The sequence below is a fragment of the Thrips palmi genome, unplaced genomic scaffold (genome assembly GCF_012932325.1).
Source record: "Thrips palmi isolate BJ-2018 unplaced genomic scaffold, TpBJ-2018v1 HiC_scaffold_16, whole genome shotgun sequence".
Classification (NCBI taxonomy): Eukaryota; Metazoa; Arthropoda; class Insecta; order Thysanoptera; family Thripidae; genus Thrips; species Thrips palmi.
Window position 1 is genome coordinate 12,112,953 of NW_023144625.1, and position 17,981 is coordinate 12,130,933.

General features: G+C 39.9%; 4 protein-coding genes across 7 annotated transcripts; 2 read left to right on the forward strand and 2 right to left on the reverse strand.

The window, feature by feature from the left end:
• Positions 1–961: 961 nt before the first annotated feature.
• On the forward strand, positions 962–7,232 carry LOC117642906 (14-3-3 protein epsilon). 2 transcript variants are annotated; one of them, XM_034381542.1, is made up of 6 exons: positions 962–1,136; positions 3,495–3,694; positions 3,776–3,882; positions 3,962–4,099; positions 4,221–4,456; positions 5,230–7,232. In XM_034381542.1, the coding sequence occupies exons 1-6, from the start codon at positions 1,073–1,075 to the stop codon at positions 5,283–5,285; spliced, it is 801 nt and encodes a 266-aa protein (XP_034237433.1). In that variant the 5' UTR covers positions 962–1,072; the 3' UTR covers positions 5,286–7,232. The 2 variants fall into 2 exon arrangements, with proteins under 2 accessions (XP_034237433.1, XP_034237434.1); XM_034381543.1 differs by having other exon boundaries at positions 963–1,136; positions 4,221–4,426.
• Positions 7,233–7,919: 687 nt separating this feature from the next.
• On the reverse strand, positions 7,920–11,799 carry LOC117642895 (GPI ethanolamine phosphate transferase 2). 3 transcript variants are annotated; one of them, XM_034381520.1, is made up of 14 exons: positions 11,498–11,799; positions 11,167–11,356; positions 10,873–11,082; positions 10,606–10,794; positions 10,366–10,520; positions 10,075–10,280; positions 9,818–10,008; positions 9,704–9,745; positions 9,455–9,615; positions 9,197–9,369; positions 8,963–9,113; positions 8,597–8,870; positions 8,311–8,483; positions 7,920–8,229 (listed from the first exon to the last, which is right to left on the reverse strand). In XM_034381520.1, the coding sequence occupies exons 1-14, from the start codon at positions 11,689–11,691 to the stop codon at positions 8,004–8,006; spliced, it is 2,535 nt and encodes an 844-aa protein (XP_034237411.1). In that variant the 5' UTR covers positions 11,692–11,799; the 3' UTR covers positions 7,920–8,003. The 3 variants fall into 3 exon arrangements, with proteins under 3 accessions (XP_034237411.1, XP_034237410.1, XP_034237412.1); XM_034381519.1 differs by having other exon boundaries at positions 8,597–8,873; XM_034381521.1 differs by lacking the exon at positions 11,498–11,799 and having other exon boundaries at positions 8,597–8,873; positions 10,873–11,030; positions 11,167–11,343.
• Positions 11,800–11,826: 27 nt separating this feature from the next.
• LOC117642904 (protein ABHD11-like) lies at positions 11,827–13,434 on the forward strand. The gene is made up of 4 exons (XM_034381539.1): positions 11,827–12,132; positions 12,241–12,394; positions 12,479–12,652; positions 12,730–13,434. Exons 1-4 carry the CDS (start codon positions 11,975–11,977, stop codon positions 13,231–13,233), a joined length of 990 nt encoding a protein of 329 aa, XP_034237430.1. The 5' UTR covers positions 11,827–11,974; the 3' UTR covers positions 13,234–13,434.
• A 6-nt stretch (positions 13,435–13,440) lies between these two features.
• On the reverse strand, positions 13,441–17,558 carry LOC117642900 (serine/threonine-protein kinase RIPK-like). The gene is made up of 14 exons (XM_034381526.1): positions 17,268–17,558; positions 16,838–17,020; positions 16,677–16,762; positions 16,442–16,599; positions 16,145–16,353; positions 15,888–16,063; positions 15,619–15,804; positions 15,396–15,514; positions 15,106–15,295; positions 14,951–15,013; positions 14,696–14,882; positions 14,423–14,628; positions 14,107–14,334; positions 13,441–14,031 (listed from the first exon to the last, which is right to left on the reverse strand). The coding sequence occupies exons 1-14, from the start codon at positions 17,401–17,403 to the stop codon at positions 13,975–13,977; spliced, it is 2,184 nt and encodes a 727-aa protein (XP_034237417.1). The 5' UTR covers positions 17,404–17,558; the 3' UTR covers positions 13,441–13,974.
• Positions 17,559–17,981: the final 423 nt, after the last annotated feature.

Consider the following 17,981-nt stretch of genomic DNA (forward strand, 5'->3'; position numbering starts at 1 on the left):
GTCTTATATCTTCTGGACAGCCTTGTTTTGAAGCCACAAATTGAAGGTTTAATGTCTTTCATTGCATATGTCGTCTACTCATACCTTCCAAGTAAAGTTATGTTCACTTTGTGGCTTTCTTCATGACAAGCGCACCGTGATTTATGACTTTGTAAGTTTTGCAACTATATGTGTATGTTGGAAAGCAAACTGTTGTTGAAAGTTGATTGTTTTGTGCTGTGAGAGGCTTTGTTTATACTATGAAAGTCCATGCTTGTTACAATTTGTCTTGTACTCATTGTTAAGACTTAAATAAACATGGTACCTTTGAAACTTGTGTTCTAATATCCTATTCAACACAATAATTTTAAATAAAAAAACAACATGGCATAGGCTGACGTTATGAAAAAATTTCGCCGCAGTCACACTGAAAGAGCCTTATTTTTTTTATAAATAAAGGTGCTAATATTAGAGGGGGGAGGGGGCTTCCGCGGAGGGGGGATGTCATTAGCCCTTTGTGCCCTGTCAAACTCGGCGCGGGAAAGTACACGCACCGGCAGAGCAAACACCCTAAACGTCATGCTCACTTGCGTGACCAGCAATAAATTTCCATTGGCAAATCCATCAGCAATAGTGACATTCTAATGAAATAGTGCAAAAACGAATGAAAATGTTACAATTTCGACGTTGAGGAACGATTTGACAACTTTGACAACCCGTTTCCTCCGCCAGATGCCGGCACTCGCGATGCGCTTCGGTTCGGTCTTTTGTTTTTCTTCCTATTTGTTCGTCCGAGCGGGTTTTTTCGTTCCAATATTTGCCTGAAAAGAAAAGTCCTATTTTTAAAAAAATCCCTCTTATTTTTTAAGATACAATGTACTGCCCTGCTATTTTCATTGTTGTTCAATAATGAAAAGACAAGTTGAACGTTTCCGGAGTTACACGAAGCAGTGACGTAAGGACACTCCGCGCACGTATACACTTGTACGTGAAAGTCACGGGACTACTTTCAGTGTTGGCGGGCGCGGCCATCTTAGTTAATAGTGTATTTTGTCCTCTTGTGCATCGAGTCCTAAATCCCTAATCATCCACCATGTCGGAAAGGGAGGATAATGTGTACAAGGCTAAATTGGCTGAACAAGCCGAAAGATATGACGGTATGTTATTATTTCCATCTCATTTCGCATATATGCGTAGTTTTTGTCTTGTGAAAATTGCCGACTTGGCTGAAGGCCCGAGGAGCCTCCCGAGCTCTTCTCCGTCAGAACGTCGATACTGAATAATGCTCTTTTCTGAGACCAGGCGGCCGTTTCTTTGCCACTTTTGGCACCCGCACATGATTCTGATGAAGAATATTGCATGAAAAACGGGCTTTCCGTGTCCAATTCCTTTTTGACGAGTGTGTCCGCTTCCCGAGCCGAGGTTGGGATCGGACTAGATCGATGCGTCACCAGGTGTCGAAACGCGAACAAAACTGCAGTTTAGGGTGCATTTTCTGGCTCTGGACCAGCATTTGTCGGTCCTATAGCACGAAACGCGTGTTTGAAACACGGCCCCTACCCCTTCTCTTGATGCGACACATTCCTGGGTGTGGAATGTCGGGCTATCACGTTTCGGCACCGCAGAAACGGAAAGCTTCTGACCTTGATGCCCTAACTCTAACCTAACTCGCTGCGCACCTTAGGCTGGCTCTCTTTTTATCATGTATTTTTGGTCGCACCTTCCTCGGGTTCCGTTTGTTTGTATGGAGCCGTTTCACTCCAGACCCCCTTTATTTTTTCACCCTTACAAAGTATAACTTCGAAGTACACACCTTGTACTGAGCCTCAGTAGCTTCTGGATCCAAGTCCAATTTGTCAAAGATCTCCGGCTACATGGCGAACCCGGTGCTTTATTTTGAATTAATTCCCATTTTCACATTGTAATGGTTTGAACATTTTCCCCTATTTGTTATTTCATCATATTTTTTTTGTCTTTCCAATCAACAATTGAGGTTCCTTGATGTTAACCCATTTTGGATGCTCTATGAATGACTTGCTTGTCCAGTCTTTTAAATGGCTCCAAATTATGTATTGTATTAACTTCTGCTCGTCCACCTGTCATTTATTTGGTGTTTGTGGCACCTCTCTAATTATAACATAAAGTTCATCATAATTGATGTCAGGAACAATGCGTAACAGTTTTCTTCAACAATTAATGTTTCATTCTACCCATGATGGAACCATGGAAAGTTTGGGTTAGCAACGAGACCGACCATAGCATGATCTGTGCTGCCCTGCCTGAGATAGCATTATGCTGTGTACAAATAAAACAGTGTAGTTGGGGCTGTGCAATGAGATTTAAATTTTCAAGATAAGTCAATCTGAGCTGGGGTCATGTCATGTGCCAGTGGAGAGCTGATAGCCACTGCAGGCCTATCACCTTGGTTCGGATGGGCCCACCCCAGGTTACTCCGCTCCGCTATCGCGATATCTGCCAGGTACCCCGCTCCCTTATCTCACTGTGGGCGTCACAACTTGACCAGGTCTCTTCCTCTTGCCCGGCTTGGCGGCTTGGCCATGGGCTTGCCCCCCGTCGCGTCGACAGCCGGGACTGCGATAGCGACTTTGCCGGGTCTCCGAGTGCCTTGTCGCATCGCCGGCGGGGCCTTCGGGACTCTCTGCCGGCAAAATGGGCTTTTCGGACGGGGATAGGGGCCTAGGTTTATCCGTGGGGCTCGCGTTGGCCCGTTGCTTAGAGCAACTGGCATAAATGGTGGGCAACCACCTCGGCACCCACAAGTGAGGTTAGGCCGTGGGGCCGTAGAGAGGGAGGGGCTAACAGTTGGTTACGCGTTGGCTCCCCCTCCCACTCCTCCCCTCCCCTTCCCCACCCCACCCTATTCCGCAGCGTATTGATCTGCGCCCGTCCCTCCACCCCGCCCTGTCCTCCCACCCCTTCAGACGTCCTCCCCTTTAGACGTCAAGTCATTTCAACCGTTTTTGAATAAATGTCGCGCGTGCCTCTTTTACACTGTCCTGTTTGGTTGACACACATTCATTTCCTTTCCTCCACCGTCCCCTACCGTGCCCTAGCTCTAGGCAGGCTGGCGCGGTCCTGCTTGACGCAGTTATGCCCTCTTTTGATCTTATTATTCATTCAAACGACGTTTGTTCAAACGGCGTTTCGTGGTCCAAATTTGGGCCCGTCCACGATGGACGTGTGCCTCGGAAGTATCGTTGCTTTCCTGGTTGTTTTGCTCAAGCTCTCCTGCTCGGGGAGGGGTGAATGCGCCAGGTGAACGCCCTCCCCCACCCCTTCGCCCCCGCCCCTGTTTCGTTGTTCGGACGCCCCTCACGGACGGCCCCTTACGACCCGACTCCAATAGTTGAATGCCGCTGTCCATGCTCCAATTGACATGACAGTTTCACAAATAAAATGATCCCTTACACATACTGCCTTCCCTGATGAAAAATTGTTCAGACCTCTTTTTATTGAGTTTTTCATTTATCTTGGATTTCTTTTCTGTGTTACAGAAATGGTGGAGGCAATGAAAAAAGTGGCCTCCCTGGATGTGGAACTGACCATTGAAGAGCGTAACTTGCTCTCGGTGGCATACAAAAATGTTATTGGTGCAAGGCGAGCATCCTGGAGGATAATCAGTTCTATCGAGCAGAAGGAAGAAAACAAGGGAGCAGAAGACAAGCTGGAGATGATTAAGACATACCGCTCACAGGTTTGTAACTGTAGCTCTGTCTTGTTTTTCCTTGCCTTCAAGTATATCTAACGATTGTGCCCTTTTTGAAAAACGTCTTAGGTGGAGAAGGAACTTCGTGATATCTGCTCAGACATCCTGTCTGTATTGGACAAGCACTTAATCCCCTGTGCCTCCACAGGAGAATCTAAAGTCTTCTATTACAAAATGTATGTAGTTCATCTTACTCTTCCAACTTATTGTGTAGGTTGAGTGTTTCTTCATATGTTTCAAATTTGTCTTTTGCAGGAAAGGAGATTATCACCGATACTTGGCCGAGTTTGCTGTAGGAAATGACAGGAAAGAAGCAGCTGAGAATTCATTAGTTGCATACAAGGCAGCCAGTGACATTGCAATGGTTGAACTTCCCCCCACACACCCCATTAGGTAAGAACAATTGTTTCAGTACTATGTGCCCAATTTGATATGTCACCAAGTGATAATGGCTTAATGTTAAAATGTTCTATTGTTGTGTCTCTAATAAGTCTTCGTTATTTTTTTTTTTTAGGCTGGGTTTGGCCCTCAATTTCTCTGTGTTTTACTACGAAATCCTCAATTCCCCTGACCGAGCATGTCGCTTGGCAAAGGCTGCCTTTGATGATGCTATTGCTGAGTTGGACACATTATCAGAGGAGAGTTACAAGGATTCTACCCTCATCATGCAGCTGCTCAGAGACAACCTTACCTTGTGGACCTCAGATATGCAGGGAGATGGTGAGCAACCCACAGAGGAATCAGCCCAATGTACGGTTTGACTTCAATACAACTGCTGTCATGCTGTGTCAAATTTTTATTCGTTTTCTTTGCAATATTTGATCAGTCCATTGCTCTTTTTCTTTGCATATTGTAGATATTTGGCTTTTTGGGCATAATGGTGTGCTGTCAGTAGTGGTGCTGGACAAGGTTTTGGGTGTAAACTACTTGTTATGTAGTTTTCTGTTGACATTCTTTCTTCTTTTAGTTAAAATAATTTCATATGAACATCCATTTCAGTCCATAGAAACTGTATTTTGATGGTTAGAGTGAAAAATTTCTTCATTAATTTTTTGTTTCATAACTTCCTTCTTGTTGTATATTTGTAGTTTGTCTATTTGCTTTTCTGTGTTAACATTAATGATCAATCTGCTTTAGTATTTGGTCTTGTGCCGGCTACATTCTACTGCCCATCGCCAATCTAATGTGTCGCTGAATAGTTCCTCAGCATGGACTGATCATAACTTTCTGCATACAAATGATTTTCCTCAATGTTTGGGTGATAGCTTTTGTTATTAATTTTAATTGCTTTTACATGTTAAACATTAATCTGTGTTCTAGTTGAGACCTAGCATGACGATTTCTTTCTTTCTATTCTTCAGTTGAAGTTGAACAGTTTTGGCATTCCTTCTGCATGAACTTAAAATACGGCTCTGTATTGTTGTGACTGGTCTAGTTTTACTTTTGAAGCTGCTGCTATTATTTGTCTGTTTATTTTTTTTTAAATTCTTTTGTTTTACTCCACCAATTTCTTCTATTTTCAGGTGAAACTGAAACTAAGGAACAGTTGCAGGATGTTGAAGACCAGGATGTGTCGTAATCTGTGACTGAGCACACAAATCGAACAAGCGTAAAAATTGAAGCACTTAACATCATCTTGTGTGTATGACTTGAGTGGAATGTGGTAGAACTAGTGACTACCATATTGTGCGCCTGTGGTCTGTGTGAAACGTATTACCGCCATCAAGCCCAGCTTTGGAGGGCTTCGGAAGGACTTGGACTTCTTTATTATTTTGTTTTCCCGGGAGGGGGTTGTAACTGTCTGCCAATATTCGACTCAAATTCCAACTTCAATCCTAGGGGCTGTCATTGCCGGACTTGGATGATTGTGCTGTCGCTTTGGTTTTATTTAGGCTTTTGAAATTGCTATTAATAAAATTCATACCTCAGTTTTAATATTTATTTGTTTTCTTGTCAGGGGAACATTAATACACTGTATTGTGCTTGAGGTATTTTACTGTCAAAGTATTCATACAGTGTTTGATCTGACACCAAGAGCAATGTTGATTCTACTTATTTATTCCTGTGAGCTGTATTTCCCTTGTTGAGATCTCTAACTCTTCAACTGTGACATGTGTCTTGGCATTTCTTTTGCTGTTGGATCACATATGTGAGAATGTTTTTGACTGGGGACTTGCTATCAGTTTGGGAAATGATTGAAATGTGAGTGGATCAAGTTCAATCTGCATTTGCAGGCAGTTCAAGTATCCCCTTATTTGGAGTTGGTCCATTCTGTGATATAATTTGCTAAAAGTGAGATTTTAAAAATTATTTTATGGTGTCTCATCTCATGACATTGCTTCACATGCATTTATTTTGATCAAGTGGTGGCCCTCTCAGTTTCAATATTAAAATAATGTAAGGAAAAATATGGAGTCGTTTTGGAAGAAAGTCTTCTCCTGTTAAATTTCAGGGATAATTTAAGATGGCCTGACTTTTCTCTTTGCTTATTGGATTCTAGTTGATTCTCTTTGAGAATGAATCATTCCATCACATTTACTGTGAAGTATTACAGATGCTGCCCACCCCACCCCACACTACCTCACTCCACCTTCCTCTCCCTTCCCTATTCCTTTTCCTCGTTTACCTTATCATCTCCCATTTAGAATGTGGGGTTTGTAATGAATCATAATTATTTATTGGTACTTAAAGCCAGCAACCCAGTTAAGATTGACTTATTATTTGGCCGGAGCCGGTTTAGTCTGGCTGTTCTGGTAGTTAAGCTGTAATCTGTAGAGGTTAGTTCTGTAATGCACTTTTTGTGAAACCTAAGTCTCCTATCAATTGGAACTTAAACTTATTCTAAATGGTCTGGGTTAAGTCTCAGGGAGGGGAGGCCAGTTCCGGAGTAAGCTTCCACCGCTCACCTTTTGGCGCTATCTCTGCAAGCATTCCTAGTTGCTCTTGGAATTCCAATAGCAGACTGGTGAGAAATTATGGCTTTGCCTTGCGTTTGATTTGGTGCTATGAGCACGTCAGTGATAAAACACCTTTGCTCAAGATGCTGCATGTTGGAAGAGTTCCGACTCCATCTTATGAGGAAGGGCATGCTCTCACCGAGCGGCGTAAGCACAATTCGGAACAAAACACCTCTTCTACAGCAAAATTGTGTCCAGTGCTTTTTACATAGTTGAACATTGATCTCAAGAATTTCTTCCTTGCATTCAATATTGTCGAATCAGGAAATCTACTTGCAAGTATTCCAAGATGGTATTCAAACTCTGAGGATATTTACCAGACCAGACCAATGATGTAAATTAGCTCCAATTGTGTGGAAGTAAAACTGGGGCTATCAATCATCCAAATGCTTTTGTGAAGTAAGCTATGTCGCATTTGCCCTCATCGAAGTTTGTTTTGCTCTGAACCATAAAATTATTCATAACAAAGTAAACCATGTAATTGTTCTGTGTTTTTAACTTTTCTAAAGAATAAAATTATCTTCTTTCCTGTGAAATGACTCATTACTAAATTTAAAAAAATGAAAATTCAAAAAAAAAAAAAAAAAAAAAAAGTCTTAGTGTGCTAAGTGGTTAGGATCTAAGTTCTATTTCCTAAAATCGGCCACATCAGCTAGATCAGACATTGCTATTCTTTGATGCTGCAATGGACTGGCAACTCGTTCACACAATTATCATCTTTCCTTGGGATACTTTGTGGCATTACGTTTTAGCGAACTTTTGGGGTGCTGAGTTATACAAAGGAACAGCTGACCATTCCCAAGTCATTTCCGAAGTGCATTTAATGTACTGTTCCCTGTGTCTGGGGTTTATGCATTTTAATTTGGCCAACTTTAATTAAGTACTGAGTGTAACAAGTCATTTGTCAACAATTCTAGTGTATGAACTCACTTCCAGACCAACCTGCTGTAGACAAATAACTGTAGATAATTGCTTAATGTTAATTTACAGAAAATGGCACAATGCGTTACATCACGTTTAAGTGGATGGGGTAAACCCTTTGTGTACATAAAGGCTTAGCAGATTATATTGTGTGAAACTGTCGGGACAACCTAGCATTTCACTTCAAATTGCCTTTGATTTGTACCCCCTTCATTCCTACAGATTTCATACTGAATCTAAGTGTTAAATTAGAGCTGCTTTGTGTAAAATTGAACCAACTGAATTTGTCCTCTTTGTTAAGACATGTATGACTTCAAAGTAGAAAAATACAAATCTGACCTTTACTTAAAAACTTTTTTTTATTTACTGCTGACCTTGTTAAGTCAAATCATGCTGTCCAATTATCAACATGACAAAGGTCATACACCACCTTTCAATTTACTGTCCACAAATGTTAGCAGACAACCACATGCCATCATGACAAGACAAATCAGAGAATGGGCAGTCTCATACAAAAGTTTGGGTGCAAATACGGACCATATGAATAAATGTTCTCTTTGTATTGTAATCACAATAAAATATACTGTCAAAGGCAGTAGGCGCAGCAGAAAACATACGTTTAAACTGATGAGCATGTCCGCTTTCCTATCAGAAACCAAAACAAGGACAATGAGCACCTTTGCAATGTAATAAACAATCATTAAGAAACAGGAAAAAAATTATTACCTGAGGGGTGTTATTGGTTCCTTTGCAAATTGCAGCCATAAAAGTAGTAAGGCCAGAATGGGGAAAGTTAAAGTATGAAATAACACCAGTAAACTAGCGGAAATCAAATTCTGATGTTCCACACCAATGTAACCAGTAGCAACATTAATGGTGGCTAAATTATTGGAATTACCCTGAAACAAGATGTTTTAACTTTACTTCTATCATCAACATGCTTCGATTTAAACAGTGAATTGAAAGAAAGAAAAAATGAGGCTTTCAACAAACTACAATGCCATTCACTTACCTGATAAAAATAAACAACTGTTCCTAGCCACACATGACCAAAGCTGCACTTGATTGTATCTTTGAAGTAGGCTTGAATGGTAAAACTAGATAATACTAAGTATGAAATAAGAATGACATTGCTTGGTTGTAAAAGCAGTGTACTGACTAAAACCAATATTGAAAGAAGTATCTTAACAGCTCTTTTCATAGACCATTTTTGTTGAATGTTTGCCACAGATCTTAAGAAAAACAGCAATATCAAAAACCAAAAGGCCTTTACTTCTTTGACCCCACTACTGAAAATAAAATGTAAAGTAGAACACAAAACGTTAGACATTTAGTGGAAATAATAATAATAATAATAATAATAATAATTTCATTTTACCTTGAGATAAAAGGGAGGTATGGAAGAAAGATGTCACCAACATCATTTCGATAAAACAAAGTACAGAGTAAAGCACAAAAATGCAGAACCTTATCAACTGTATTGGAAACACATTTCAGCCCCAATAAGCTGGTCCAAACTCCTACCAAACCTAGGATAAAGAGAGAACCATGAAAATAAATGAAATTAAGCTCACTATTTTGAGTTTGTTGAATATTCGAGTAAAATACTAACCCAGGAGAAATACCAGTGTAAGGCAAATTTGGTGCTCTGGCATTTCTAGCCAATCACTAATATCAGGAAGGGATGCCCATTTATCCCCAGTTTGATTCAACTTGCGTAGAAACCGGTGACCCAACAACACAGCAACAAGAGCAAATTTGGAACTAAACTCATTTCCTATCGGTCTGAGAAAAAAAATAATTGAAGGATTATAGTCTTGGCAATACTGTACGTAAGAGGAAATTCCAACAAAAGGAGTAAAGATTATACCTGTTAGTCCAACTTGCCAATAACAGGAAAGTGATCCAAAGAAAGTACCAAGTTTGATGTTCTTCTTCAATGAAACTAGACGAGCTTAAGCTTACAGCATGCAAAATACTCCCAACAAGCAGAAAAATTGTAATGGTTGACAAATTTTTGCATGCAGTCCTCTATAATACACAAAGAGGAAAAATCACACAGTTAAAATGTTTTTGATATCATGTTCCAGTAAAAGGCAGTGAAAGGTGTAGACCTTACCAGACTGAAACTTTGCAGGACTAACATCGTCCAAAACAGAACCTTCATGGAAAATAGCAGACGATAAAGTAAAGAAAATTCATAATGTTAAATATTAAGTACTGAAAGACTGACCATAATTAGTATACCACAGCTTAAGACAATAGCCCACATATTAAATGTCACAAGATTTTTGACCACAGAAAAGCTCATCCCTTGGGTTGCATTAAAATACAATGATTCTGCTAAAATCTTTAAGTCCTCTGTTCTATTTTTAAGCCATAACTCGTGGACATGCTGAGCTTTTAGATACAGGATAAAGCAATCTGAAACAAATATTAAAAGGTAGGGTAAAAAACATACAAAGAGGGAGACCATTTTGCATTGAGTACCTTTAGAGCCTCCGTTTGAATCAGCATTTAAAAACTGATTTGCTATTAATTGAGCATTGTAAAATAATGCAAAGAGATACTGCTCATCAGAGAGTCTGTGCAGAGCATGCGGAATGAGGGCACCAAGGCTCAGCTTGGGAATAGGCAGTCCCAATAGAACAGCTAGTGTAGCACCGAGGTCAATCTGAGAGACTTCTGGACGTTTTCTAATAGAACACACCATGCAAAGAAAAAAGAATAAGTAACATTGAAATGTTAAGCTTTTTTTATATACTTCCATGTTTCTTTTACCCTGACAGAGAGATATTGTGAGGAGTGCTTTCAATGAGAAGAAGAGAGGCCAGAATTTCTCCTAAAGTGGCACCCCCATGGCTACCTGAATCGTGCATTCCATGATCACCTGTAACCACTAAGTAAGAAGGAAATGCTTGTGAATGTTCCAAATCCTGTAAAAGATTCACCACCATAATACTACAAAGAGTTTTTTTTTTGAAGCAGTAATAGGAGAGTATTAACAACAAATTAACTTACCCATTTTTGCAAGCTTTCGTGCAAAAGTTTAATTACCCCGTCCATTTCTCTCAATTTGTCTGGAATGAGAGGACTTCTTGGGCCTGCCAAGTGACCTATATGATCAAGTCCAAGATAATGAAGAATGAGTATGTCCCAATCATTTTTTTTCAACTCCTTGCCAATACGTCGAGTGACATTCGCATCTACCTGGTGTTGCAAAAACGTTCAAAATAAATGAATATTGATAATATTAAATGATCCAGAGCATGAGAAGTGCATGTATACCTCTGTGTAGTCAGAAACTAAAAATGATGTTGTTCCTTCCTTCCTTATGAATTTATCTGGGAAAAGATTCAGCCAAAGCTCATCACCATAAAATACCACCTTGAGATCATTTTCCACCGACTGATGAATCAAGTTGTCTTCAAGAACTTTATTACTTCCTAAATTAAAAGCAACGTCAACGTAATTTGGTATAGATCCTGTCATAATAGCCTGGCACCAAAAAAAATTGCCATGTCTGAAAAATACATCTTACTTATATCAGCAGTTCACAATTAATATTTTGAGCTGTCATACCTTTATTCTTGGCATAGTTGCTGTAGGTGGATGACATCGTGCCGTAAGTAGCAGGGCTTTCTTTGATCTACGAAGCTCGGTGACATAAGGCATGTATTCTGGAGTCTCCACAAAGTCCCATCGAAATGCATCAATCACCACAAGTACAAGTTTTCCAATATGTCTGTGGTACAAAATATTGTTGTCCAAACTGTAAAAAATAACAAAAGGATGAGGAACACTGGTGACACCAGATCAATGGTGAAGCAAACAATGATCATCTGAGACGCGGCTGATCAACAAACATGACATTTCCAAGGACGATAACAACTAAAACTGATGGAAAATGTACCTAGAATTTAAAAGGCGTGAGGGAATGTCTTCTTTAGTAGAAAAACTGACATTTACATTCTTGATAGGGAAAAACCCAAACAAGAATAAACACAGTGCGAATAGGGTGAAACATGTACGGAAAAGCATAAGAAGTGAGTGATATGAAACAATTTGGTATTTCTTTCCATTGACAATATCTTGTATTTGCTGCATAATGGGAGTGGCAAAAGAGTTTCTAGGTTATTTTCCTTAATAACAATAACAAGCGCCGGCTGGCGGGCGGGGCGGCTGCTGCGCAGCTGCAGCAGCTGCGACTGCGAAAACAAGCGAAGGCTGTGACTTGCAGACGACACTACGTTGGTACTTTCTGAAGCAGACAACATTCATGTTAATTCAACGTTCTGCGAAAATTTCCCGCGATTTTATGATTTTTGTGCCCTGTCATATTCTTCTATTGTTTATTTTAAAGCTTTGAACAATCTTCATTACGATCAACATGATGTTTATGAAACAATGCCTCCCAAAACCTGTACCTGGAGAGCTTCTCAAGAAAAGTGCTGTACTAAAGCCACTTTTTGCCAAATCAAATGCTGATAAAAATTGGTTTCTTTATTCCACTGCTAAACTGTCAACATCAGTTGCTGTCAATTCTAGGTGCGCCAACTTTTGAAATTTATTTCCATGCTCCAGTTTTTACAGCCTTACCTTCGGCGTTGACCACAAACTGAATTATTGTTAATTTGTATCCTCCGATTCTCTTAGCTTGCAACCTGTTTTAATGAACTTCTCTGCATATGAAGAAAAGAAAGATCCTGGTGGTAATGCCAGGGTCCTACTCATCATGCATGGCATGATGGGCTCTAAAAGTAATTGGAATTCTTTATCAAAAGTGCTTAATGCCAAAACTTCATTCAAAGTAAGTGGTTTCTCCAGTGACCCAATGTTCTTTATGATTAAGGCTACATTCACGGACTGTTTTTTTTTATTATTGCATGAACAGGTAATTGCGGTTGATGCACGCAATCATGGAGACAGTCCACATTCACCAGAGCACACTTATGAACATTTGGTAGAAGACATCAGACATCTTATGGGCAACCTTGGCATTAAAAAAGCTTCTTTTATTGGACATTCAATGGGAGGGAGAGCTATGATGAAGGCAGCCCTCAAATATGTAAGTCCCAGTTTGTCGGTAACTCGATTTTGTGTTTACTCTCATGCAATTACTTATGAATTTCCTTCTGTTTGTAGCCAGAACTTGTTGAAAAATTAGTTGTTGTGGACATTTCACCAATTGGTACTAGTCCTCAGTTAATGACCATGGGTAAATACTTCAATGCTATGAAATCCATTCGACTTCAACCCAATATACCCCTGTCAGTAGCTCGTAAGAATGCCGATCAACAACTTTCTTCAACTATCAGTGATAAACCTTTACGGGACTTTCTTATAATGAATTTAATTGAAGCTGAAAAGGGGAAATATACGTGGAAAATCAATCTAGATGCACTGGCTAACAATTTTATGACCAAAATTGCCACTTTTCCTAAAATTAATAGTACTTTTGAAGGACCAACATTATTCATTGGTGGTACCAAGTCTGACTACCTAAATCCTGAAGAGGAGCCCGAGATTAGAAAAATATTTCCTGCAGCCCAATTTGCTTATGTTCAGGATGCTGGACATTTAGTTCACGTTGAAAAGCCAGCTGAATTTTTATCTTTGACAATTCAATTTTTATTACAAAGTCATTAAAGGGCAAATTTTTGATCGCTAACATTGTTAACATCTAGTTTCGTTTAGAATTAGCTATACAACAACATTGAAGGAGCTGAAAATATATATAAGTCTGTGGTAGACTCGAAGGTGGCTTGTTATGTACTCCATCTTAATGTTTAGTCGGAAAATGTTTTCTCGTCTGCGGATCATTATGTTAAAGAAAGCTATATTTTTGAACACTGATTTTGTTTATTAGAAATATATTTGTACTTAATAATAAAATAAGCAGTACAGCTCCTTTCACAGCACTAAAATAGACATTTCATCATTCACTTTGTTGGTTCAGTCACATAAATCAACCTTACAAAATAAAAATCAGTCATTTCATAACAAATTTCAATAGAATAGACTTGCAATAATTGAATATGATGTTTCACTTGTTCTGAAGCTTAAGCAAAACAGTAAGTAAAAATTGAACAAAAAAGAATGTTGAATGGTCCGAAAGGCCAGCAATCTCATGGGTTCTAATCTGATAAAAATTATATCACAGAAGATTTTTAAAAAGACAGATCAAACAAATCACAATAAGTACATAAGTAAAAGTATTATAAAAAGCAAAGCAAAAAACAGCAACTTATATTCAAGCTGCATTTGCATAAAATAAACAACAGTAATTCATACCCTGATTAAAATTTTGACAAACAGTCATGTCATGTCATAGAAGTGTTTTTTGTTGTTGTTGTTCTTGCAATGTTCACTTCTGAATAAAAATAACATTCACTTATTAACACCCAACACAGAAACCAAGGGCAGACAAGTGTTCACATCTTCATCCTGTGAAAACAACAGCATGAATTAAATTAACTAATTGGTACAAATATTTTCCTCTTGAGCTGGGGTTTGCCTTACCTCTTCTGGTGGTGGCAAAGAGGTCTCGGACTGATATTCCCGGCTTGAGACTGAAGAATCACTTGCAAACGATCTTGACGAACTGTCGCTTATCTCAGAGACAGTAGGGGGCATAACAGAAATGGCTGGAGAGACAGCAGGAGCATTGGGGACACTAGGAGGTTCTGTAGGAAGCAGTTGTTCCATGTTTGGAAGCCTGGGTGTGGGTGAGATGCCACCATTGGCACCCTAATTAAACAAAAATAATCACATTCATGAACAAACAAATAATAGGGGTCAATGCTAGACAGGCACTTCAGAAAATTATTTACTGTACCTTTGGTGAACCACCATTATCAACAGGGGAAACACGGGGTGGAGTGCCAATTTGATGGGAAGTAGATGGATTGCTCACTGGATAACCTGGCTGTCCATTAATTAAATAATTGCCTGGATGCCTTATAATAGGACTTGTTGGCTGAACAACCGGCTGTGGAAGGCTTCTAAGAGCATCATAATATTCTTGAAGCTCCCTGGGAGTAACTGCAGGAATAAAATAAAAGATGAGATCAGAATATGAGACATAGAAATTTAATTACAGTCGAAGTACCAGGCTTTGAAGTAATGGTGTGCTGATCCAGAGTTTGGCACACCACTGACATTTCAGGGCGCTCTTGAGGGGTATAGCTGACACACACAATGCCCAAATCTATGAAGCTTTTGAAAATTGTTGGGGCTTTTTCTATTTTTGGATCCATGAGCTGATGTACATCCGTATGTTTCTTGACCAACTCTCTCTGAAAATTTATTACGTTGCTAAAGTTATAGTGACACAAATTTAGGCTTACACACACAAAATACTGACCAAAAATTTTTGAGGTCGTTTATCATCATATGCTCGAAGTCCGGTGGCTATCTCAAACAAGACCTGAGACATAAAAATCAAATTAAATTGTTTCAAATGTTCACAATTGGAAGTGAACTTGTGCTGTGAACGTGTAAATAACAAACACAACTTACCACACCAAAGCTGTAAGTATCAACTTTGGTTGACAACTTTTTCGATCTGAGAAACTCACTAGGTAGGTATGGTCTGGTTCCATGGACTCTACTGACTTTCATGTGTGTGTAGTGATTGTGAGGGCCTTCTCGGGCTAAACCAAAATCACCAATTCTGGGCTCAAAGTTGGCATCAAGTAAGATATTGGCACTAAAGACAAGAAATGAGTGAAATCACGTGAACATAATTTCTCCCAACAACACAAAACAGTTACTGTGTACCAGAAAGTAAAAAAAATAAAATTCGATACCTCTTGATATCTCCATGAATGAGAGGTTTCTCCTCAACAGTATGCAAATATTGAAGTCCTCTTGCGGCACCCTTCGCAATATTGTACCTCTGCTGCCATGACAAGGGACTTGTTCTGTTCTAAAGAGCCCATAAGCAAAAGAAAAAAAAAATTAGAACTGCTAAAGAAAAATGAAGAAAAAGCATGATTCTTTAGATGTTTCTACAATAAAGAGCACGCTTACCTTGCATTGCAAACGATCTTCCAAGGACCCTCTCTCCATGAATTGGTAGACCAAACAAGGTTGGTTACCATTGAAGCTGAAACTATACAACTGCAGAATATTTTGATGGTGGATTCTTTGAAGAACTTGAAGTTCACGTTGGGATTGCTGGTACGGAATTTCTTGGCTTTCTCGTGAATCTCCTTTCTATAATTAAAAAAAAAATCTTTGCAAGTGAAAAAAGATTAATAAGGAATTTTAAAACGTACCAAGGAAACAAGTGCACTCACAGGAATCTCAATCCTCTTAATGGCCACAACAGTATTTTTCCAAAGTCCTTTATAAACTGTTCCAAACCCTCCCTTTCCAAGAATGTTAGCAGGATTCCAACCGTTTGTTGCTGCCTCTAATTCTTTGTAATCTTTCATTGGTAGCATGTGTTCACTTGTTGTGGCCATAGACGAAACTAAAGAAGTAGGGTATAGAATGTCATTTTTTAGAAGTTGCTATCATGGGAAGGAAATTTGAACAATGTAAAGTGTCTTACCAGAGAGCTTGCGCGCAGATGTTGGAATATTCTGCTGAGCCATAGGAATGTTAGGAGGTGCAGAAAGCGCTGCAACACCAGCTGGGGATAGTCTAGGCTGCCCCAAAGCTTGGTTTAGAACTGGGGGGGATGGCAGTGTCCCAAGCGCACCAAAATCTGGGCCAGTCTTTTCTAATTGAGGGCTGTTCTCTTCCATGGAAACGGGGCTTCTGTGAGCACAAAAAAAAAAGACGGACACTTACAGTAAAAAGAGCAAGCAACACTATTCACTGACAAAGTAGCTGATTTTATCATTACCCAATATTTTGAATTTTTACAGAATCTGAAAATCCTTGTTTGCTCAACTTTTGAGTGTCTGGCATCATCACATTGAGATTGTGCCCACCAAAAGTTTTGTCATCAACTGCACTAGCAACTGCATTAGAGCTGCTCGCAGAAGGGCCAGCATTATTTTTCTGAAAGAAAAAAAAAAGTAAAATTGAAATGGTGGTCTTAAAATGTCACAGATTTTTTTAAAAATTGGAAGACTTACAACAGGCTGCAGCAGAGACACATTATTCAACAGTTTTGTTAAACTTTCCTCTCCATCAGACATAAGTATATGAAATTTAGGATCAACTATAAAAAGGAAGAAACACATTAACACTAAATGAAGACATAGATTTACTACTAAGTAGTGGTGAATGATTTTACCGAATGGCTTTAAAATTGTCATGGCGTGGAAATGGCGCATTCGAGACAGAAGTACAAACAGTTCCTGAACTGTATGGTTTTGAGAACCCCATTTTGTGAGGAGCTCATTTGAAGGTGATTGACCACGACGTTCACAACTTTCTATACATTGTATGTCAAAAGTTTTAAATTTCATTAGTCCACCTGCAATTCAAGAATAAAGGTTGAAGGTTTACACAAAAGATGTTAGTAACTAGTCTTTGACTAGAAGGAGCACACATCAATATATAATATTCAACGTTGACATTAAAAAATCTCCTCACTCTAAAAACAACCTGTTGCACTCCCAATGCAAGGTTATACGCCCGTTGATGCAAAGCAACGCACAACAAGCAGACCAGCGACAAAATAAAGAAATTAAAACTTTCAATTGGTCGACATCCTGACTTACCTAAGGTTTTCCAGTCTTTTCCGTTTACATCCAAAATGCGACAGAGGTCCTCCCTCTCGCAGTACGGCAGGTCATAAATATACTTCGGCTTCGTTTCGGCCATGGAGAAACGATTTATTGGACGAATCCTGGACATAAACAGCACAACCCGCGATGCAAGCACTAAATCGAATCTTCGAAAATGGAAGCTGGTGGACAGTGTAGTGTCACTGCTGCAATGCAAAGTGCTGTCCTGTTGTCGTCGTCCACCGTCCCCCCGCTCGCTCGCTGGTTAGCGCCAGTTCCAGGGAGTGTCTCTGTGGGAAAACCAGAAACCAGTCTTCCAGTGTTGCCAGACGCCAGGAGCCGAAAGGCGCTCGGATTGGCTCGGATGGGAGGGGGAAGGGATGGGGGAGGGGGATGAGCTCGGGCGGCGCGGAAATTTTGAAAGACGGCGCGTTTCATGCGCGAGGGGCGTTTTGGTAAATACATAGTAAACCAGGGATTCATTCAGTGCCCCGCACCCGAACACAACAGTCCCCTTCATGTGTACGATTTGGGCTTCCATTGCGCGTCTTCTGAGCCACTGCCGAACCCGGGGGAAGCCCGGGAAAGCCGAGTGCCTTGTCTCCAAGCTATATACTACATGGCAATTTTAACCTGGGGATTCTGAGGGGTAGAATTTTGGCCCACTCCGTACGTTGGCGCACTTTGCTTCTCCCTCGAGCCCATCGG